Raw genomic sequence first — 23,579 nt, forward strand, 5'->3', positions numbered from 1 at the left:
CAGGATGGTCTCAATCTCCTGACCTCGTGATCCGCCCGCCTCAGCCTCCCAAAGTGCTGGGATTACAGGCTTGAGCCACCGCGCCCGGCCTGAAGCCTGGGTTTAAATAAATCTCCATTATGGCACTCTCCCACTATCCTAACTTCCTACCAGAAAGAAAATTCTCTGGAGGATATTAGCATTATCCAGAGCCTGACATTATCTGTGATCACAGAGTTCTTTCTCACGTTCCCACAGATTCATTCAGCATCCCAGCTCAGACCTTCTGCTAACGTGCTATGCCAGGCATGTGACCTGCCGCCCCTCAGGAAGCTCCAGGTTCTCATGGAGTCTGAAGCCAAGCCCATCCTCTGGGGTTGGAGGAAAGCTGAGTATGTCTGAGATCAGCGCTCTGCAATCAAATTCTTTTTGTCTGTACTCCTGAAAAGGCAGCAGCCCCAAAGCTGGCACCAAGTGGTTCCTGGATACTAGAAAATAGGGTCTCAGGGACAGGTAGAGAGGTGGTACCAGCTGCGCATTGGTTAGTTGGCTGCTGGTCAGCGGGCAGATGGTGAGGAAGAAAAACTGAACAGTGGGGCTTGGAGGGCCAGGGACTAAAGGAGGAGCAGGCTCTGGGAAACAAAGTGTGGCTCTTGCTGCTGCCTGCCCTTTCCACACAGCCACCTCCCACCTCTCTAGTTATTCACCAGGTTGGGGTGAATGAGAGCTTCTGACACTTCCTTGAACTTCAGGCTAATGTATGACACTAACAAAGACACCTGTAGGACCCAAGTGCAGGCCTATGGGAGAACTGGGCAGTGTGATATGGTGGGAATTTGGAATCAGACAGACTTTGCTGTGTGGTCTTAAACTAATTACCCAGTTTCTCTGAACTAGATAAAGTCCTTTTATCTCATGATTGTCCTTTGAATGCAAGCAAAGCCAAAACTAGTTTCGGTCAACTTAAAAAAACAAGAGTATAAAGGAGCTCCTAGATTGATGGGGAAAAGGAGAAACAGACTCAGGACTAGGAGAAGGATGGACTTCAGGGCAGCTGGAGGGACTAGGCAGCAGAAACAGAAGCTGGTCTGTCTCTGGGTCTTTGCTGCCGAGACGGATGGACTCCAGGTTTCTCCCTTCTCTAACCCACTTCACTCCGCAGTCAAAGTCCTGGGAGAAGTGTCTGATTGTTCCAGCATAAGTCGCATGCTCACCTCTTGGCCATGGGTGGGCAGGGTTTCTTCACTGGCAGATCCACCAAGGATACACACAATAAGGAAAAAGAAATTCCTTCAAAAACCCTTTTTGCCTGGAGCTGAGCTGAATGTTGTCAGAAGAAAATTATACTGAGGGCCGGGCACAGTGGCTCACGCCTGTAATCCTAGCACTTTGGGAGGCCGAGGCGGGCGGATCACAAGGTCAGGAGATGGAGACCATCCTGGCTAACATGGTGAAACCCCATCTCTACTAAAAATACAAAAAATCATCCGGACATGGTGGCGGGCGCCTGTAGTCCCAGCTACTTGGGAGGCTGAGGCACGAGAATGGTGAGAACCCGGAAGGTGGAGCTTGCAGTGAGCCTAGATGGGGCCACTGCACTCCAGCCTGGGTGACAGAGTGAGATTCTGTCTCAAAAGAAAGAAAGAAAGAAAGAAAATGATACTGAGTTCCACTGGGGGTGGGGGAAGAGGGGTTGTGAGGTTGTCCATTGGGAATGGGTTGAGGAGAACCTTATTTGCCCTGTTTATTGGTCTATTCCTTACACCTAGAACATTCAGCACATTAGGAACTCAAAAAATGTTAAACGCTGGGCGCGGTGGCTCAAGCCTGTAATCCCAGCACTTTGGGAGGCCGAGACGGGCGGATCACAAGGTCAGGAGGTCGAGACCATCCTGCCTAACACGGTGAAACCCCGTCTCTACTAAAAATACAAAAAACTAGCCGGGCAAGGTGGCAGGCGCCTGTAGTCCCAGCTACTCGGGAGGCTGAGGCAGGAGAATGGTGTAAACCCGGGAGGCGGAGCTTGCAGTGAGCTGAGATCCGGCCACTGCACTCCAGCCTGGGTGACAGAGCGAGACTCTGTCTCAAAAAAAAAAAAAAAAAAATTGTTAAACGAATGAACCAAAGACAACCTTTGCTGAAAGGGGCCAGCCCCTCCACACCTGTGGGCGTTTCTCGTCAGGTGGGAAACAAGAGGCTGAGAAAATAAAGAGACACAGAGACAAAGTATAGAGAAAGAAAAGTGGGTCCAGGGGACCGGTGCTCAGCATACAGAGGACTGGCCCCTAGTAGAAACTAAGTAAATCTTTGTTGAATGAAAGAATTCATGAATGTGGTGTTAAAACCAGGACTCATTAAAGAGTCCTAGGGTGCAGTTCCTGAAACCTTCCATGTGCTTCAGAGGTCATTGTGTCTGTAAGATGTTGCTCTTTCTGGTGTTTTCCTTAAACTATTTCTCATGATTGCCAGGTAATAATTATAAGATGGAATAATTTTAAGTTACTTCCAGTTCCCTGCCAAGTAGCTCCTGGTTCTCAGCCCACTCTCTCACAGGACTATTTCCCCACTTTCCCTAATTCTTACCACATGCCCTTCTATCCCTCTGATTAATGACACATACCCTTTGGTTTATACATACTGGAAGTCTTTATCTTCTTTATTTACTGTGAGTGTATTTAACGGGACAGCTGTCTCAGTCATGTAGCCAGTACTGAGAGAGCAAGTGCATCATGTCTTTCTTTGTGCAGAACTTTGTGCAGTGCTGCAAGAGGAGATAATGCTCAGAATTGTTTTGTGTTCAGTAGGACCCAGAAAGGGTGGAGTTTGCGTGACCACAAACACAGGCGGCAACTCTTAAAAAACTCTGAGAGTATTCCATTCCCCACTCAAAGTCTACCTCATTGTGTTATTCAGCTGGTTTTATCTCCCCAGCCAACCCAAGGCCAGCCAGGACCACAGTGCATGGGTGAGTTTTGAGTGAATAGGCTGGTACTGTTAGGACTGAGGGACCTCTTGGATGTGATATGGGAAAGGATTCAAAAGAAGACCAAGGGTGAAAGGTCTCCCAGGCTTTTGTTTTTTCCCCAAGACACAAAGATGGTAGGTAGGTAGTATGTAGAAATACCTGTGAGTTTTTGGCTTTTCTAACTGGATCGTGGCTGATACACCACCTGTGGGTATCTCACTTATTTGTTGACGTGTTCATTGTTTATCTCCGCCGCCTCCACTAGAAATGTAAGCTCCATGAGGGCAGGGACTTTGCTTTGTTTACTTTGTACCCCTACACTCAGAACCATTTCTGGCATATGCTAGGTACTCGATAAATGCTTTTTTGAGTGAATGAATAGGAGACTCCAGCATCCAGGGAACAGATAGGAAAGTGATGATTACATGGGGCAAAGGAGAGCAAGGTCTGAAGGTTATTCATACTAGGGAATTAGCTATTGCAACAACACAACGACAGTGAGCTGTTCAGCCTGTCTTTTTCTTTCCTGGATATCTGGGGCAGGGAGCAGTAAGTCATGGCCAAGTCCTACCAGTATCCTCTGACCTCTGTGCCAAATCACGCTTCTGGATAGGAGACTGTGGAATCTCTGGAATCTCTGGACGGGACACAGTGGAATCCCTGGGCCCTGAAAAGAGTCCAGGGGAGCTGTGCAAATGGTCCAGGGAAATATCCATCCATACACATTTCCTACCTGTTCTCTGGATGCTGGAGTACCCTATTCATTCATTCAAAAAATATTTATTGAATGCCTAGCATAGCCAGAAATGGTTCTGGGTGTAGGGGCACAAGGTAAATAAAGCAAAGTCCCTGCCCTCATGGAGCTTACATTTCTAGTGGAGACAGGGGAGACAGACAATGAACACGTCGTCCCCTCTGCGGCTCTCGCTGGAGCCCTGTGAAGCCTCTGTTGTGGTGGGGAATGGCGCAGCTCACATTTGAACTTGCTCCTTTTCCTGAAGCTTGAAAGGCACACGTCCGGCGCGTTGTTCCAGAATTTATAATGCAAAGTCTACATAAACATTCCTGTAACCCTTGATGTCCTTAAACTTGTTGCTTCTCATATTAGCTTGGATCTGCCTTTGGCCACTCTTGAAGGGGACGGTCTCCAGAATGATGCTCGCTCGTTGTTGGGGTTTGAGGACCCCAAGGCTGTAACAGAGAATGCAGCATGCCAGAAAACCACAGGCATGATGATGACCCCAGAGCCCTTTTCCACCCAGCTTCCTGAGTGCGAGGGAGCGCTTCCACTTTCCCTTCCCCGGTGTGGTGGGTCTGGCCCAGGAGCCCATGTCCAGGGAGAAGGATAGTGCTAATCTCGCGGGGGGCGGGAACAGAAGAGAAGGCTGAGCACTTGCAGCACTTACAGGACTTTCTGCTGTTTCTTGAAGAGGCCACTTCCTTCCACGGTCAGCACACAGTCCTCAACCTGCTCCGAGAGGGGGTTTGAAAATATCACCTGTATGGAGAGTGGCTGGTTCACAACGGCTGCTCCTAGAACCTGAACAGACCGGGAGGGGAAGGAGAATTCGTTCTCATTCCTCAACTCACCAGACATTTGCGAAGGGCACTGTTCTGTAAGGTGGCAGGATATGCCATCCCCGAATATGCCACTTTGGCATAAGAATTACTTTGAGCCGAAGACAATTGAGAAGAAGCAGATATAAGAAAAGCTCTCTGGTTGCCCCTTGTTTGCCTAAAAGCAGGACATAAATTTACAAAGGTGTCCCCCCGCCCCTCTCTACCAAGAAGGACAAAGGCTGGTCACCAGAGATGACTTCAGACCTTTATGAGCCTGGAGAGGGCACCAGAGGAATCTACACAACAGACTTTCTAACTAAGTTTTATCTACCATGAGTTTCCCATGTATTTGCCTTCCCCAAATTCGCCACCCCTTGAGACTCAAGGTCCTTTCCCTTTCTCTCGTCACTTCTCTAAAAACATATTGCTTCTTTGCTAAGATGCCATAAAAGCCCAAGTTCTCGCCAAACCTTCATGTTTCCCCACCGGAGGGGGCTCCATGGGCTTACTTAACAGGGTCTAGGAGGCTGGTTGGCCTTGGGGAGACAGCATGGGAAGGAAGGGAGCCCTTGAAATCTTCCCACTTGGAAGATCACAGAATGTCAGAGCAGGAGGGGTCCTCAGAGGCCACTTACTCTAATCCCCTCTCTGACAGTTCAAGAAGCAGAGGCCCAAGGCCTTGTCTGAGGATGCACAGCCAAAAAATGGCAAATCTGAACTGACTTTCAGACAGGGCTCTCCCCAGACCAGAGACCCTCCATCTGTGCTCACTTTCCTTATGTTGAACCATGGGGAACGCCAACAGCAGGAGTGGCACAAGGGGGATCTCTTCTATTGTCCATGGCACCTGTTCAAGGACCCATCCATAGGGCCTCTAGTGCGTGGTACAAGAGGATGAAGACCTCACAGACAAACTTTTCCCTCCCGGGGCACCAGAAGAGGCAAAGGAGGGAGAGGATGCTCTCCTAAGCAGGCCCAGGCTGTCCTCTCACAGGGCTTCACCCCCTCCCCACCAGATCCAAGGGGCCCCACAAGCCATTTGCAGGACTCCTGCCTACATTAATCGTGATGCTCGGATAAGATAAGGTGATGATCTTGTTCACCAGGATTTTCTCGGGACTGCTTTTCTCTTCACCCAAGGCACTGATGCGGATCAGCTTGTCTGTTGACAGGTACTGGCTGTACTGGGAATAGGAGATTTTGCAGGGGTAGGTCTTTGCTAAAGAAAGAACACAAGGATGGGGTGAGAGTAGCTGAGAAAATCAGCCAGACCTGGGTTGGACCTGGGGTCTCTCTTCCACAGAGAAGAGAGAGTCAACAAGTACCAAGTTCCGGGAAAGCAGGTGGCAGCTTTTCAGATGAGGAAATGAGCTGGAAAGAGCCAAAATGGCTGCTCAAGGCCATTCTGCTAGGAAATGGGAGAGCTAAGGCTCCAACCAAGGTCTCAGAGACTCAAAATCTCAGGTTTTTCCTGCAAAACCAGCTACTTTTGTTGGGGTGGGAAAGGAGGAGGAAGAGAAAGGAAGCAGAGAGGAGATACTAGGAAGGAAGGAAGGAAGGAAGGAAGGAAGGAAGGAAGGAAAGAAGGAAGGAAGGAGGAAGAAGAAGAGGGAAGGAGGGGGATCATGCCAGAGGGGACAGTAGGAATCACGGTGTCTCAGGGGTCTGCCCCCAGAACCCTGTCGGCTGGCTTGACTGCATCGCCGTTGCCAAAACCGACTCTGCGAACACAAACTGTGCACATGCGTACCTTCTTTAGGAGAGAGTGTGATGAACGCTATGTCCTGCCAGAATGGGGACAGGGGGCTGCCATTGTGCAGCAGAGACTGGGCACTCAGGTTCACTTTGAGGTCCTTGAACTGGGAGGACATGTTGAGGGCCAGCAGGACAAAGCATATATCCTGGCCCATGTTGGGCGGGTCGAGCAGCTTGAATTTCAGGGAGACTTGGACCACATCACTGGGTCGAAGGGAAGGTGTATGCAGGCTCCGAGAGCTGTCCCGGCTCAGTGGGGTGGGCCTGGAAGGTTGCAACTCTGCTCCTCTTCGGGAGCTATGGAACCTTCCAGCCTTCAGCTTCTGCAGAGCCTTCAGAAACACCTGCCTCTCCTGGAGGGAACCTGAAGGTGGGGAGAGCGCAGCACCAGCTGTGAGCCAGGCTGACCAGGGTACACCAAGGCTGAGCGCCATCCCCCACCCAGTATCTCCACCAACAACTTCAGGCCTTCACTCCCAGTAACAAGCAGTCCCTCCACTCCTCATGTGCTTTCCCAGGCAGGCTCTGCTGGTCACTTCACACCCATCCTCCCGTATCAACCACAAGCAAAGCATATTACCATTACCATTTTTCTTCTTCTTATTCTTCCATACACAGATAAAGAAAAGGAGGCTAACAGAAGTCATGTCACCTGCCCGAGTCACACAACTAGTAAGGAGCAGAGCCCAGGCGGGAACCAAAACTGCCCAACTCTAAAACCTGTGCTTGTGACCGCTCAACTCTATCCTAACGTCCTCAAGGGAAAGACAAAGGCCCACAAACACAGAGAAATAAACCTCTTAAAGACAGCAGGGCATGGTGTGATTTCCTGTTCCAGAGCCAGATTATTGTTCAGGGATAGACTAATTCCTGGAAACTGAGAGAAAGGAGCAGCACACTAAATAAGTAAATACATATGAAAGGAGGCCTAGGTGTGCGGAGTTCCCAGAGTGGCCTCAGCTTCCCTGCTCTATCCCGGAGGTCCCTGTGGGCCGCATGTGCAGGAATACTTGCCCATGCCTCCCTTAGAATTCCAGAAGCTGCCTTTGTTGAGCACTTACTCTCCCCAGGGACCAGTTCTACCCCTTCAATGCATTTGCCACAACATCCTGAGGCAGAGGCCACTTTTATACCCTTGCTCTGCAGGTCGTTCTAAGCCCAGTTCCAGACAAAAGAGAATCTGGAGACATTTGCTTCAGTAAGAATGGGCCCAAAGTCTGAGTGCAGTGGCTCACACCTGTAATCCCACCACTTTGGGAGGCCAAGGAGGGTTGACCACTTAAGGTCCAGAGTTCGAGACCAGCCTGACCAACATGGTGAAACTCTGTTTCTACTAAAAATAAAATAAAAAAAAATTAGCCAGGCGTGGTGGCAGGCACCTATAATCCCAGCTACTCGGGAGGCTGAGATAGAAGAATTGCTTGAACCTGGGAAGCGGAGGTTGCAGTGAGCCAAGATCACGCCACTGCCCTTCCAGTCTGGGCGACAAAGTGAGGCTCTGTCTCAAAAATAAAATAAAATAAAATAAAATTTAAAAAGAGTGGGCCCAGAGAGATGGGAATCCGATTTAGCACATCTGTGGTCTGTGCGACCCCAGACCCTGCCAGGCTGGGTGGGAGAAGACTGAATACTGCTAGCCCGAGGAGCACCTGAGCAGGACACTCAGGCCCACCAGGGTATGGCTCCAATCCCCCTGAGTCCACAGGGGACGCTGTGGGCCTCTGTAGCAAATGCGGTCACAGCTCCGCCCACATCCCCTTGGCACTTGCCATTTCAGTGCCCACAGGCCCTGCTTTTCAAATTGCAGCCCCTGCAACTCTGTCTGAGACTTTCTCTGCTACCAGAGCAGACTCGGCTCATGCATGGGGCGGGCCAGAAGTGCTAGAGAATTTGCATCCCCTAGGAACAGCCCTCAACTCATGACCGACAAGAATTGATGGATAAACACGCTAGCCCCTGTGCCTCTCTGCAGTGTTGTTCAGCACTTCACACCGAATCAGTGATAGGGTTGCCAAATTTAGCAAACAAAAATACAAGGCAATTTAATTTGAAACAAACAACAAAGAATTTGGGACATCTTTTTTTTTTTTTGAGACGGAGTCTTGCTCTGTTGCCCAGGCTGGAGTGCAGTGGCTGGATCTCAGCTCACTGCAAGCTCCGCCTCCCAGGTTCACGCCATTCTCCTGCCTCAGCCTCCCGAGTAGCTGAGACTACAGGCGCCCGCCACCTCGCCCGGCTAGTTTTTTGTATTTTTTAGTAGAGACGGGGTTTCATCCTGGTTAGCCAGGATGGTCTCGATCTCCTGACCTCGTGATCCGCCCGTCTCGGCCTCCCAAAGTGCTGGGATTACAGGCTTGAGCCACCGCGCCTGGCCTTTTTTTTTTTTTTTTTAAAAAAATGGAGTCTCACTCTATTGCCTAGACTAGAGTGCAGTGTTGCCATCATAGCTCACTGCAGCCTCAAATTCCAAGGCTAAAGCGATCCTCCCATCTCAGCCTCCCAAAGTGCTGGGATTGCAGGTGTGAGCTACAGCTCCTGGCCTGGGACATATTTACACTAAAGCATTATTTGTCCTGTATTTTTCCTGGCAACCCCACTCCCAGAGCTCCTAGCCAGCTGTCACTGTGCTAACAGGCTTGAAAACGTACTCTTACATCCACTTCCTCCCCTTCCCTGTCTCCCTTCCTCACTCTGCTACCAGCATTTCCAGGATAGCCTCAAAAATAAACCACTTGTATTTGAATGCTTGCCTCAGGATCCATTTCTGGGGCAACCCAGCCAAGATGAAGCCAGAGGCCGCAGGGAGAGGGTGGTGATGGCACTGCTGGGCTGTATTCAACACTCGCCCCCTACTGCGAATCCCCTTCCCAGGTGGGGAATTCTGGAGCCTCCCTGTGTCTGTCCCCGAGGCCCATGTAGACGAACCACAGACACCCACTCACCAGTACTCCCAGCAACTGCTCAGCCCTCCCTGCCGCCCTCTACCCACCCTGCCTTGCGCCTGCTCAGATCCTCCCCAGCCAGATCCCAGCTCTGGCCCTCACCCTGCCTCGGCCCTCATGGACTGGATATTTTTGCCTGGTTCCCTGGTAGTTGAACCTAGTGGCTGGCGTTTCTCAGTTTCCAGGCATTCATCTATAACAGATTAACATAGCCTCCCCTGTGGCCTTGCTGCCAGGGCTGTCACCTCAGAGTCAGCCTCTGGTCCTGCCAGCCACGCAGGGAGGAGGGGTGGGAGTGAACATCTGGGCTCGCCTCAGCCTGTCCTCCAAAGACTCAGTGAAACACAATGAATTAAACAATATCCTAAATAAAATAAATGAATGGCGTAGTGTTTACTAAATTCCCTGTCGTCTTCAGTGGGAGAATGATTTTGGGGCGGGAAGCAGGGGTGAAGGATTCATACTCTGTTTGGGCTCCACAGTCCATGTGAGCGCCTTGTGGCGGGAGCTCGCTGGCCTGCAGGATGTGGGGTGGGGGCGTGACGAAGAAGTGAGGCCGTGGGGCCACCCCAGCTAGGGCCTCAAAACTGAATGGCTGAGGCGACAGTGCGGCTGGGTCCTGCCTCTCAGCTGCTCTCTGGCTCCCTGGGGTAGGGGAAGGTTCCTGCAGGACTGGGGCTCTGAGTAGGGCTGGCTTACTTACTTACCTTCTTCGTACTTGTAGTTCTCTGTGATGTCATCCCGCTCATCACCCTGGATGCTCTTTGTGCTGATAAAATTGCCAACAGAACTCGTGTCCTGGTGAAGTTTCTGCTCCTTCCCTCCCTGGACGAGCCAGGACATGCAGTCAGCATTCACCATCGAAAACACAAAGGGCGTGTCGTAGTTCAGGTCCACTTCTCCATCTTTGATGGCTCTGACAGAGGCAGGGCCGCAGCAGTAGATGCCTGAAGGAGAACAGGGGAGCCTTGGTGGGCCGTTTGCTGCAGGGCTGGGCAGGGGTGGGGCACTTTCCATGGGAGCAGGTCCTGCCTTTCTTCTGGAGAGCCTCACCGTTGCTCATCTCCTGAGGTGTGGCGTCCAGCACCTGCCAGCCTCCATATCCAGGGGGCAGATCCTTCCGGGCCATCCAGCACTCATTCCAGACATGGAAGTTCCTGTCAAACAGAGCCAAGGGAGACGTTGTACTGCTTGGTCTTTCTAGAAGAAGGCAAGGGATGGACGAGCAAATGAATTGTTGGATAGAAAGACAGACTTAGCACACACACAGGGCTTGAAACCTCTGTGGATAGCCAGGCACGATGGCTCATGCTGGTAATCTTAGTACTTTGGGAGTCTGAAGTGACAGGATTGCTTGAGCTCAGGAGTTCAAGATTAACCTGGGCAATAAAGGAAGACCTTGTCTCAAAAAAAAAAAAAAAAAAATTAACTAGGCATCATGGCACATGCCTATAGTCCCAGCTACTTGGGAGGCTCAGGTGGAGAATCAGCGGAGCCTGGGAGATCAAGGCTGCATTGACCTTGATCAGATCGCTGCGCTCCAGCCTGGGCAGCAAAGCCAGACCCTGGCTCAAAAAAATGATTAATTAGTGACAGGTCTTCCTCTCGTGGACCTCTGTTTGCCTCCCAGAAAAGAGTTTCCCTCTGCGGACTCAGCTTGTGACAGAAAGTGAAGTCTTCCAGAGTCCACTGAAGTTAAAAATCCTTCACTGTCTCATGAAACAGTCTTCGTGGCCCCTTTGTGTGTGTTGCTGACTCACAGAGGCAGTCGCCGTCTTTGTATTCGGAGGTAAGGCCGTCCTGTGGTCAGAACAGTTGGCACTCAGGAAATAATACTCCAAAATGAAGGTCTCAGAAGCAGAAGTGTTTTTTGGGACCTTTTCCTGTCTTCCTGTCTCTCAGTCTCATTTACCCCCATGGCTAACCATAGAAATTAACATCTCTCTTCCCCAAGGTGGGAAGGTCACGGAAACCAAAGCGCAGCGATCTGATCAAGGTCAATGCCTTTTCCCCAAAGGCAGTCTTAAAACCTAAAAATACCACCCTGGCTTTCCCTCTGCCTTTCTGTATAAAAATTGGCTATAAAAATTTTATCTGACCTACCTTGTTTGACTGTAGGTCAAAAGACCCTCATTCTAGAGAGGGTTCTGCCCCATATTGGGAAGGAAGGAACTCATGCTCAGAGAGGCCAAGCAGAATGTAGACAGACAGGGCTGGGTTTCCCCGCTCAGTCTATTAGCGTTAGGTCACACAATTTGTCCAAGCATATTTCTACGTGGCTGTCCATACTCTGTTAGACCAAGCATAAAACTGGACAATTTCCCCTGTATCTTTGGGTCTTCATTCTGAAGGCTCCTGTGTATACGTTAATAAATGCGTATGCCTTTTCTCCTATTGATCTGATTTTGTGAGTTGATTTTTTTTTTTTTTAACAAACCTTCAGAGGGCAGTGGGGAAATTTTCTCCAGGAAGTTCTGCGAAGGAGGTGTGACAAAGATGAAAACCTCAACCCAGGGCAGAACGTTCTTATGATGTGAGAGACTTCTAAACCCCAAATGGGCTTTGTTCAGCTGTCTCCCAGCTGAAGATTGGCAAGAGGTGTGGGGGCAGCCTTGGCGTTGGGGGTGGGGGGTGGGGGGTGGAGGAGGTGAAGGGGAGGGAGCAGACTCACGGACATCGTCCTGCCCTTCCTCCTGCCATGGGGCTTGGCTCTGATGTGTGGCCCTAGAAATAGGTTGAGAGGTTGTTTCTCACCAGATAGTATCCTTCTTCTTATTACCCAAAATCCGGCCCGTGTTGTCGTAATACTCGTCTATGATCAGGTTTCCATCTGTGTCGTGGCCAGAGTCGAAGTTGGTGATCACACGGGTGGGGATCCCCAGGCACCTCATCACTGCAAAAAGGGCAGAAAAAAGTCACCCATGAGCTGTAGATTCCGGACCTGTGTATTCCCAGACTTTGGGGCCTGGACCTGGAGAAATCTTCCGTTCGTCATCTGCAGGACCATGCTGGAGCTGTTTGGAACACTGGAATAGTGATATTTCCAACTTCCTTCCCCACTTCTGGAGCTCATGGGAGAGATTCTATGTAAAGGTCGGGATGCTGACTGCTCAGACAAGCACTGCCTGAGCCAATAAAGTCTAGCAAGCTGTGAGCTCTGCTTACGCCAGGAGGGTGGGACAGGCATGCCTTTCCTTTGGCAAAACTCAGAGGCCCGACTCAAATGCACTTCTCTTCTGGCCCTAAATCTCCATCTTCAAGCCACAGCTGGAATTCTATTCCTTTCTGTGATTAGAATGATTGCTTGAGACCATCAGATTCTCAAGCAAAACGTTCTGTATGATTTTTCCCGGGTGTATGATCTTGGAAGCCTCTCTAGGAAAGCATCACAGATCAAGCCAACAAGGAAAGAAAACCATGTAACAAGAGCTTAGAAAAGCGAGAGTTTCTACCTGGTTGAGACATTATTGAAAGAAGGCAGAGTGTTGTCTTTATTCCTGGGGGCCACGCATTCTGTTTGCCAGCCAACTCCCTTTCTTTATCCTCTGCCGTATTTCCATTCTGTGCTTTTTTTTTTTTTTCCCGAAGTCAAAAAATCACACTCCAGCCCTAGTCCCCCGGGTCCGGAGTGTGATGACGCAATCTCGGCTCACTGCAACCTCCACCTCCCGGGTTCAGGCGATTCTCCTGCCTCGCCCCCCAAGTAGCTGGGATTACAGGCACACACCACCATGCCCAGCTAATTTTCTTTTTGTATTTTTAGTAGAGATGGGGTTTCACCATGTTGGCCAGGCTGGTCTCGAACTCCTGACCTCAAGTTATCCACCTGCCTCGGCCTCCCAACGCAGGCGCAGGCATGAGCCATTACGTCCAGCCTCTGTGCTCTTTCAAGTACAGGAAAATCCCACCATGAAATGCTCTGGGGATCCCTGTCCCTTCATGTCCAGCTATGACAACCCACTCAATTTAATAATGACAATAATAGTATCTACCAGCTGGGCATAGTGCTAAATGCTTCATACACATTATCCTCAAGACAACTCTATATGACGTCTACTATTATTATCTCCATTTTGAAGACATAGAATCAGAGGCTAAGAAAGTTTGCTACCTTGACCAAGGTCACACAGCTAATAAGAGGCAGAGCTACCACTAACATCCTGGTTTCACTGCTAAGCTTGCAGTCAATACTGAGTCCAGCTCTCAGTAGTATGCATACAGTTCAGCATCTTAGTGTTTCCACCTAATTTTACATCCCAAGTATTTTCCTATATTATCAAATATTTGCCCAAAGCAAGAGTTTAGTGGTGATTATTTGAAACATTAGTTGGTTTTCAGTTTTCCCCCTGTTGTAAATACTCTGATAAATACCTTTGTAGATCAATATCTCCCCTCCTCTGGGATATATTCTAAGGGGTAAAATGACCGAGTCAAAAATATGGTTATTTCTAAGGGTTCTTCACACACACTACTGTCATTTAATAAAAACTTATAATTTTTAGTTTAAACATTTAATTGCATACAGATTTTAGCTCACCCTCTTCTTATTCTGCACTTTGACACAGAGCCTCTCCAGGCCAGGGTGGGGACAGGCCTTGGATGGGACCAGAAAAGGGAGGGGAGAAGCCCAAAGGGAGCCTTGAGCTCGCGTGGCAGGTCTGAACAGGGCTGAAGAACTAGGGCAGGCAGTGGGTAGAGCTGACTAAGTGGGTTGTAGGTGGAGGTGACACAGGACAGCTGCAGAGGTGAGGCTGAAGGTTGAAAAGCTGTCACTGAAGGGCCCTGAGACAGCAGTGAGACAAGAGAGCAACATTGCAGGTGCACATTTATGCTAAAAGTACAGTCAGGAGGGTGGATGACACTCACAGTAACAAGAAAATGTGCCGAGGAGGAGGGCAGGGAGGCAGAGCAGGGAGCAAGCCTCCCCCTGCCCTTCACCCGGATGGATGAGCTCATGAGTGGTCACCTGAAGGGTCAATAGTGGTGTCAACTCCTGCTAAACATGACTTGATGGGCACTGTCCCACCCTAACACAAGTAACTGACCCTGAAGCACTTTGAAGTTCTCTATGAGACCAGAGTGCGAGCTTGTGATGAACTGTTTACAAGTCTGTCTTCCTGAGGGCAGGGATTGTGTGTTATTCATCTTTATCATTACTCAGCTATTAATAATACAGGGCAAGGCCCATTTTGCATCTTGCTGCATCTTTGCTGGATGGATGGATGGATGGACGGATGGTGTCTTGTGAATCTTTTGCCTGTTCTGGTGATTTCTGAGTTCAACACACCACTATCCTAATGGCTGTGTGATGCTTTGGGTACCAAGTTCAACGGTCCGTAGAGCATAAGCTTTGAGTGGTGATGGATTTGCACTGATCCAGTCTCACCCTTTGCTCATCATGGCTTGTGAGAGGACTTGGATGGGGAGGAGACTGTCACAGTAGAACAGAATGAAGTTACAGAGGGGCAAGAATGGTTTCTTACATAGGGGGTGAAGTGAAGGCATCAGCTTCGAGGCACTCAGATCTGTGCAGCAGAAGCCATGCACACACATGTTTCCAGGGGCCTTGCTCCCTCTGTCCTTCTGGTTCTGTCCTCCCACAAAGAGCTCATCCCGACTATGGCTTTCTCTCCCACTTGTGTGCCCAGGACTCTTGAATTTGAATCTTGAGCCTGTCTAGAGACCTTGCTGTCACTGAACACATCCCTCACTGAACTTACTGTCTTCCAGCCTTTCTAGTCAAGGCCATCATCATAGGTAGCAGACGTGGTGCCAAGCACGGCACGGGGATTATCTCCCTTAGTTCTCCTCATGCCCATATGATTATCCCAACTTTAAAGATCAGACACCTGGAGCTTAGAGAGGTAAGGTCACATGGCAGAAAGAGAAAAGCCAGGGCAGGACATAAACCCACGTTTCTCTGATCTCAAAGCCTCTCATGCTTTTAACTGCAGGCCACAACACTGCAACTCCACTGGATATCCCAGCCACACCTCAGTCTCAATGCACCTTCCTCTGTGAAGTTTTCATCAATGACTTCACACCGCACTCATCCCTTCTCGTGCCCTCACATAACCCTGATCGCCTGTGTCACACATTTCAGCACTGGATTTGGCTGTCTGTAATTTAATGTGTCTGCCTTATCTTGTCTGCCAAATTACACATCCCCCTAGAGTTGAGCTCATATAAGACTTTTCTTGCACTGCTACATTCCTAGTACAAGGCTGGTCACAGGGTAGGTGCTCATTATATTCCTGTTAAAGTAAGGCACCTTTAACCTGTTCCTGCGGACTCTCAGTCCTGATGACTCACGGCTTGACGTGAGATTTAGGTGACCTGTCACTGATGATTTTGAGGGCTCTGAGTCCCTGGTAAAAGAGAAACCCACGTGGGGAATCTGTGCTTATGGACATGCATACACTACATGCACATGCACTGATGCAGTGACAACTGGGCAAAGGTGAACGAGATCTCAGAGTTGGGAAGGGGCCACAGAGTTATCAAGGTATATCACACCGCATTCTCAGCCTCAGCGATTACACTTCTTCATTCAGCCATTTCGTAGTCATTCAGTGATAAGTGTTGAGACCAGGTAGTCAATCAGATGAAGAGGATACAAAAATGAAAGACATTCCTGCCTTCGGGGAAGACAACTCCACTTGACTGGTAGCGGACCATGTCCTGATGGTGTATTAAAATGATAAGGATGGGGCCAGGCACAGTGGCTCAGGCTGGTAATCCCAGCACTTGGAGAGGCCAAAGAGGGAGGACTGCTTGAGCCCAGGAGTACGAGACCAGCCTGGGCAACGTAGTGAGACCTCACCTCTACAAAAAAATAAAAAAATTAACTGGGTATGGTGGTGGTGTGGTCCCAGCTACTCAAGAGGCTGAGGCAGGAGGATTGCTTGAGCTCAGGAGGTTGAGGCTGCAGTGAGCCATAATGGCGCCACTGCACTGCAGCCTGGGTGCTCCAGCCCGGGTGACAGAGTGAGATCCTGTCTAAAATAAAATAAAATATCTAGCATGTTTCAGGACTGGCTGTAAAGTTCTTTTTGCTCCCATGTGAAAATGTGGCCCTAATTTTACAAGAAAAATTCAGTGGAAAGTTAGAGTTCAATTTATTGAAATGCATTCAGTTAGCTTTACTGCCACAATCCCATGGCTTTTATCGAGAAATGTGGCCAAAACTTCAGCTCCTAGAGTCCAAGTAATTGAGTGTAAATGTGATGACTTTTATCACCTTTTAATTTCTCCCTGAATGCATTAAGCTTCCAAATGATAAATATATCACTTTCTGCTCTTTATCCCATGCCTTTAATCATCCCTTATAACCAAGATGATCATATTGCTTTGGTCTTTCAGATATGCCATCACTAGATCATATTTGAACTGTTCTCTCTCTCACCTGTAATGGGAAGGAAATGAAATCTTATTTGTTTCCTTAACAGTACCTTAAGTGTGCAAAGGTATACCATCCGTTTTCCATGATAATCTCCGGTCTTCTAGCCTGCACTAAGACAAGGCCCTACCAAAATTATTTTTTGATAAGGGGGTGGGGGCAATTAAGAACTGAACCCTAGTCATCAAAGTGCAATAACCTGTTACTCAAGAAGTACAAATGAGCACTGTTTACAGAGAAATAGGACATGGAAACAAGGATATCAACCTTGAAGGAGCAAAGCACAGCATGTAGGACCTGGGTCATGTGTTAGCTGAAAACGGCAGCACAGAAGGTGGCAGTGGGCAGTTACCATGGAGCTGTGAGACCTGCTCTGTGGCTCTGTGGCAGATTTGTAAGGGTTATCTGGGTGTGTGTGGCGGGGGGAGGATCTTAAATGGCAAAAAAGGCCCCTTCACAGTGAGCAGTACAATCACTCCCTCCATCCTCACACAAGTCAGTTTCCTGGACTAGTAGAGAAAAGACAAAAATGTCAGCTGCTTATGCGGGGATGGACAATCAGAAGACTGCTTTAAAAGGCCTCTACTACAAATGTTTAATATGAATATTTTATATCTAACTTCCAGTTGCAAAATACAAAGAACAGAGGCATAAGAAGATCAACAACACAGTGAAGCCCTCAGGTAAGTCTGAAAGGTAGAGTTGTGCAGGACAACTGCCTCAGTGTCTTCAACCAAGTCACATATTGAATTAAAGGATCTCTTTGATATCAAAGGAGACACAGAGGACATTGCAACCAGGTGCGATGTTTGGTTCCTCATTAGATCCTGGTTTGGACAAACTGACTGTACAGATACAAACTGTAGCCTCGCCCCCGCCACTTCATGCTGGCAAAGACTGAACCATCTCAGCCAGGCATCAAGGTCAACGTCAACCGTGATAAGTCGTATTGACGGCAGGTACCCCTGATATTATGTGAACAGGAAGCACTCCTTTTGTTGTCTTCCTCCCCAAAATACATACTTCTAGTATGATCATGAGAACAATAATAGACAAATCGCACCTGAGGGACTTCCCAGAGCAGCGTCCAGGCCACCACACAGGCACAGGAAGCCCAAAAAGAACTCAGCAGTCTTATCGAGTTAACGAGATGAGATCACAATTGAGGGAAGCCTAGAGGGCTGCAATTTGCAGGGTGGAGTGTATGCAGGGGAGAGAGCTGAACAGAGGGAGTATTCCAGAGATCTGCAGAGGGGTCTTTCAAGTCTTTGGCTGAGTGGTGATCTGTGCAAGCCTGGGGATGAAATTCCAGGAAGCCAGATAAAGCAATAGAGTGGAGAGACCTCATAATACATTGGGCATTTGATAAGAGTCTTCAGAAGAGGCATGACTTAGTAGTGGGGCTAAATTAAGCTTAGGGTAAAGACCGCTCTGGAGCCATCAAGACAAAGCTTAAATGCAAACCTCAAGGAGTTCGAGACCAGCCTGGTCAACATGGCGAAACCCCACCTCTATTAAAAGTACAAAAATTAGCTAGGCATGGTGATGGGCATGTGTAGTCCCAGCTACTCAGGAGGCTAAGGCAGGAGAATAGCTTGAACCCGGGAGTCAGAGTTTGCAGTGAGCCAAGATTGCGTGACTGCACTCCAGCCTGGGCGACAATAGAGAGACTCTGTCTCAAAAAAAACAAAAAACAAAAAACAAAAAAACCTTCAAAGGCTCAAATTAATCTGCAAGGAATTTATTATTGCTGTACCGCACAAAGTCCTTTAAAGGAATGAAACAAAATTCAGTTCTTAACAGCATAACACAATAAAAAATGGGTAAGCATGCAAAGAAACAGGAAAATATGACCCACAGCCTGTAAAAAAAATTAATCAATAGAACCAGATTCAGAAATACCAGAGATCATGAAATTAGCACAAAGTGACAAATCATCCATACTCCAAACCTCAGCATCATGTAATATACCCACATAACAAACCTGCACAGGTGCCCCCTGAATCTAAAATAAAAGTTGAAATTATTTTTTAAAAAGCTGATCTCAAAAAAAGGAGACAAGGAGCTCAAAGAGCTATTTTATATATTATAAATATGCTCAAAGTGCTCGAGAGGAGTTATAGAAAAACAAGAACATAACGAGAAGAGAAACGGGAGGTAAAAAAAAAGACTCAGTGGAACTTCTAAGGGTAAAAAATACACACTGGCCTTAAAAATAAATAAAAATAAAACTATATACATATGTATATAAAAGACAAATACAATACATGAAACCAACACCATACTGAATAAAATACTGCACAAAGATAATAATATGATTTTTTTGTGAAAACACATCCAACTACAGTGCTACATATTAAACACATGAAAATGTTTCCCTATCATGCAGAGAGATGAATAGAAGTGGGCTATTAGATAAAAGGGGAAAATTAATTAATTGATTTTAATAAGAAGGGCCTTTTACAAAGAGGGGCCTGAGCAGACCAATTATGGTAAGTGCCATGAAATGAGGAATATAGTTAACTCTAAACGTTCCAAGGAAGAAAGGAAATAAAAGCGGAAAAAAGTGGGAGAGAGGGGAACAGAAGTTTCAGGGATAGCTAGAAACAACTTATTTATTTATTTTTATTTTTATTTTTATTTTTGAGACAGAGTCTGGCTCTGTTGCCCAGGCTAGAGTGCAGTGATGTGATCTTGGCTCACTGCAAGCTCCACTTCCCAGGTTCACGCCATTCCCCTGCCTCAGCCTCCCGAGTAGCTGGGACTACAGACACCCACCATCACACCTGGCTAATTTTTGTATTTTTAGTAGAGACAGGGTTTCACCGTGTTAGCCAGGATGGTCACGATCTCCTGACCTCATGATCTGCCCGCCTCAGCCTCCCAAAGGGCTGGGATTACAGGCGTGAGCCACTGCACCAGGCCGAAACAACTTTTGAATAAGACCCAGCCAAACCCCTGGAGCCCAAGAGGCAGAGATTAAAACAGTACCAGACTAATTATAATAGCTAACATTTAGATAAAACTATGTGCCAGACATCTTTCTATCTACTCCCCATGTATTAGTCAACAACCTTACGAGGGAACATTCCATGCTATCTTATGTCAATGGAAATCAACGGAAAATAAGGCAGGTTTGTGTTTAGTCCAGGGCATTGCACAGTTTGAACTGGGATCTAAGAAAAGGCTGCGGTAAAATAATGCACCAGGGCCTTGGCTGCGGTTCCTTCTTTGAGACGTAAGGGTAAAAACAATAAGAACAAGAGTTACTGTGTTGAAATGAAGATGGGATACTTTATAAAGGCCCCTACATAACTGAGTTAGAAAAATCTTAGATAATATCTAGCTCAGGGGTTTTCAAAAAAGCATTAAGCAGAGGGCTCTACATGCAAGCCCATCATAAGTGAGGATTTGATGTATCAAAGACATGCAAGTTGGGTTGCTTTAGTTTAAGAGGAGGGCCCAGTCGCAGTCCCAACCAGGCAGCCTCCCATCTCCCACACCCTTTCCCATCTCCGCTTCCCCTTACAGCCCCTAGGACCTTGGACCCTATTTTACAGAAGAGGGATGGTGCTATACATCCGTTTACAGTCACACATTAGTACCTCCCAACCCTCAGCCCAAGTCATTGCTCTCCCCTACCCCACTTCCAACCCCACGCAGTTATGGGCAAGAATAGACCAGGCATATTCTCAGGATGCCTGGCTTCTTCTCAAACAACTTTCTTGAGATATAATTCGCATGCCGTAAAATTCACCCTTGTAAAGTGTACAGTTCAGTGGTTTGTAATATAGTCACAGGTTGTGCAACAATCTCTACTGTCTAACTCCAAAACATTTTCACCTCAGAAGGAAACCTCATTACATTAGCAGTCACTCCCAACTATCCCCTCCTCCCAGCCCTAAGCAACCACACTCTACTTTCTATCTCTATGAATTTGCCTGCTCTGGACATTTCATATGTATGAAATTATACACTAGGTGGCTTTTTCACACCTGGCTTTTGGGGAGTTTTCAGGCAACAAAACATCACTGTTCCCTCTGTTCTCTTGCTATCGTGCAAGGCATCCAGGCTACTTCCCAGACCTCAGCCAAGGGCTGAGGGTTCCAACCTTGTCAGAGAGTGAACGGCCAGAACAGGAAGAGCCTGAGAGCCTAGAGCTCTAGGGTGCCTGGCCCTAGGCACAGGAAGGGTAGGCCAGGGAGTTCTCTAAAATTCTCAAGTAATAGGCAACTAAATGGATGCCAAGGACACAGCACATCCCCAAAAATTATAACTTCATCTTTGATGCACACAAAGCCTCCTTTTGTGGTTTTTCTATGGGAAGTTGAAATAAATGTGCCAACACATAGAAAGGCCACCCTGGGAGGTAGGACCGTAGAGGGGAGATGCACATCTGAGTCAGACCAGAGTCCCCAGGTCACTTTAAGCCTGCTTCCTCATCTGTGAAACGGCTATAATGATATCGACTTTGCAGGTGGTGGTCAGGATTAGTAAAAGTGAAAGTGCCCAGTGTGTTCCTGAGGGACTTAGTGCTGGATTAATGGCAGCTGCTAGCAATGCTCATGAGGTGGTAAGGCCTAATGGTTAGCACATGGCTTGAAGAGCCAGCCAGACTTGGGTATGAGACCAGCTCCACCATTCAATCTCCTCTTCTGAAAAATGGAGATGGTAGGTCCCATCTCATAAGGTCATTTAGGTGATCAGACAAGATGACCCTAACTGATGCTTCCTGAGCACTCACTATAGCCAGGCACTATTCTAAGCACTCTCCAGTATGAAGTCACTCAGTCCCTTCAATAATCCTATAAGGTAGGTACCATTACTTTTCCCACCGTACATCTGAGGAAACCCAGGCACAAGTTAAATGACTTGACCAAGGTTACTCAGCCGATTAATGGTAGTGCTGGTATGCAACCTCACGCAGCTTGCCTCCAGAGTCCACATGCTTCTCCGCTACGCTAGGCCATCAGAGTTTTAGCACAGTGTCTGGCACAAAGGAAGTCCCCAATAAACATTAGTTACTGTGGCTATGAAATGATAACATATATATTTTCAAAAAACATGCTTTGGGAACTGTTTGAGGTTAAGGAGTTCGACTAAATCGTTAATTTTAACTTTAGTTGAAGACAGAAGCTGGGTCTTACCCATCTTGTATTCAAGAGCTCTTGGAACACAGTGAGTCCCTGGTGTAGAATAACGACTCATTGCTGGATGAAGGAATGCGTTTTTCAGACTGCTGTATTTATTAATATATAACATGGTAACCCTTTTGGGGAAGGTTGGTGCTGATTGAGCTACAGGGGACCGGGCCACGTTTGACCTACTTTGACCAACCCTTTGTTTTCCAGGCCACTAAAGGGCCATGATTCTCACAAACATGTTAATTGGTCTACTGTCATTGCATAATCTCCATTCACTGGCTCCACTTCTCTCATCAAGGAGTTCCAGACAACCACACCCGACCAAATCTGGCTCACTCCTTCTACACACACATACCTGATCCATTAGATGCTAGGCTTTTCCACACACTGGAAGGTTCCCTCTCTATCTTATACAAGATCTAGTCTCTACCTGTCAGTCTTGTGCCTGCTTCCTGAAGGACTCAGACCTCTCACTTCACCAAAATCTTCATGACTTGGAGTTTCAAAGTTGTGGAATCCTTGTTTCTTATACCTGGGCACTCAACTCATCCAACTCAACTCAATCAACTCAAGAGCTGGCTCTGCAGCTGCAGAGGAGTAAGCTTGGGACTTACTGATCATTCTCATCAACTGTGCAAAACCACTCTCTCTAGGTGGCAACACCTCCTCGTGCCCTTGGACAGATGCCTGGGGCTCTCTGAGCTTCCTTCAGGGAAGTTGCATTCTTCCAACAGCCCAGAGATGAGCCCAGTACATACAAGCACACGAAATGCACTAAACCTTGTCACACACGAAATTCCACCCGGAAGGTCTGAGCCCCCAATAAACACCAAGTTATGGGCAGATCTGGCACTCCTGGATTCCCCTAAACAGTCCTGTGAGCGAAAACCTTGCTTGGCCTCTCTCCCCAGCTTAACACAACAAATAACCTTCTGATTGCCACCCTAATCAGGATGCACAAGCCAAGAGGCTGAGAGCTGGCCTGGGTGTGGGGCAGGGCAAGGGTGAGGACCCGGAGCAAGCACTCGGCCCTGGGTGAGGCAGAAGGCCTCCTCCTTTCACCTCCAGTGTGTGACTCATTTCCAAGTATCACCCCCGCTCATGATTTCCTCCTTATCTCCTCCTCTTGTCACCCACAAACCAACTTCCATTTGCTGTCTTTTCCCCATATGTATTTTTCAGTTTTTCCTCTACTAATGTAATATCCATTCCTTATCTGAAAAGCTGACCTCACATTTTCTCCCTTCCCCTAACCCTCTGGCCGGAGTAAGGCTATCAGGCCCTCAACAACTCCAAATTCAAGGTCATTCTTTGGGCTGCCATCTTGCTCTGGCCCCATGGCCCACACCGCAGCCCTGACTCACGTTTCCCTTCCATGTACACATCTTCATTGAGCCCATTCTCTGTGCTCAGAAAGGACACTAATCAGTTTGTAGTTTCCTAATTACTCAGCCTCTCATCTCATTTCTGTCTCGAACCTAGGCAGTTCCCAGCCAGGCTCTTAGGAATATGCTGGTAGGTTGCCTAAGCTCAGAAGAAGCAAGGGTGTCAGGCGTCCTGGGATGTGTGACTGTCACTTCAGAACCATGGTCTGACATAAGCCCAGACATGTGCAGTCTGAAGTCCGTGATGAGACATTTTATTTTTTATTTTGTTTATTTATTTTTTGAGAGGGAGTCTCACTCTTGTCACTCAGGCTGGAGTGCAGTGGCATGATCTTGGCTCATTGCAACCTCCACCCCCTGGGTTCAAGCGATTCGCCTGCCTCAGCCTCCTGAGTAGCTGGGATTACAGGTGCCTGCCACCGTGCCCTGCTAATCTTTGTATTTTTAGTG

At 48.0% G+C, this 23,579-nt stretch overlaps 1 protein-coding gene across 2 annotated transcripts in view; it reads right to left on the bottom strand.

The window, feature by feature from the left end:
• Positions 1 to 3,380: 3,380 nt before the first annotated feature.
• The window catches only part of TGM5 (transglutaminase 5), a 40,894-nt gene continuing 20,695 nt past the window's right edge, over positions 3,381 to 23,579 (bottom strand). For both annotated transcript variants that reach the window (XM_011941131.1, XM_011941130.1), the window contains 7 exons: positions 11,956 to 12,094; positions 10,255 to 10,358; positions 9,909 to 10,148; positions 6,255 to 6,623; positions 5,563 to 5,723; positions 4,351 to 4,484; positions 3,381 to 4,135 (listed from right to left, as the gene is read on the bottom strand). In XM_011941131.1, coding sequence (XP_011796521.1) covers positions 3,982 to 4,135; positions 4,351 to 4,484; positions 5,563 to 5,723; positions 6,255 to 6,623; positions 9,909 to 10,148; positions 10,255 to 10,358; positions 11,956 to 12,094 — 1,301 coding nt within the window. In that variant the 3' untranslated portion in view covers positions 3,381 to 3,981. The remainder of the gene's footprint in view (positions 4,136 to 4,350; positions 4,485 to 5,562; positions 5,724 to 6,254; positions 6,624 to 9,908; positions 10,149 to 10,254; positions 10,359 to 11,955; positions 12,095 to 23,579) is intronic.

This window comes from Colobus angolensis, unplaced genomic scaffold, assembly GCF_000951035.1.
Source record: "Colobus angolensis palliatus isolate OR3802 unplaced genomic scaffold, Cang.pa_1.0 Scaffold199, whole genome shotgun sequence".
NCBI classification, from domain to species: domain Eukaryota; kingdom Metazoa; phylum Chordata; class Mammalia; order Primates; family Cercopithecidae; genus Colobus; species Colobus angolensis.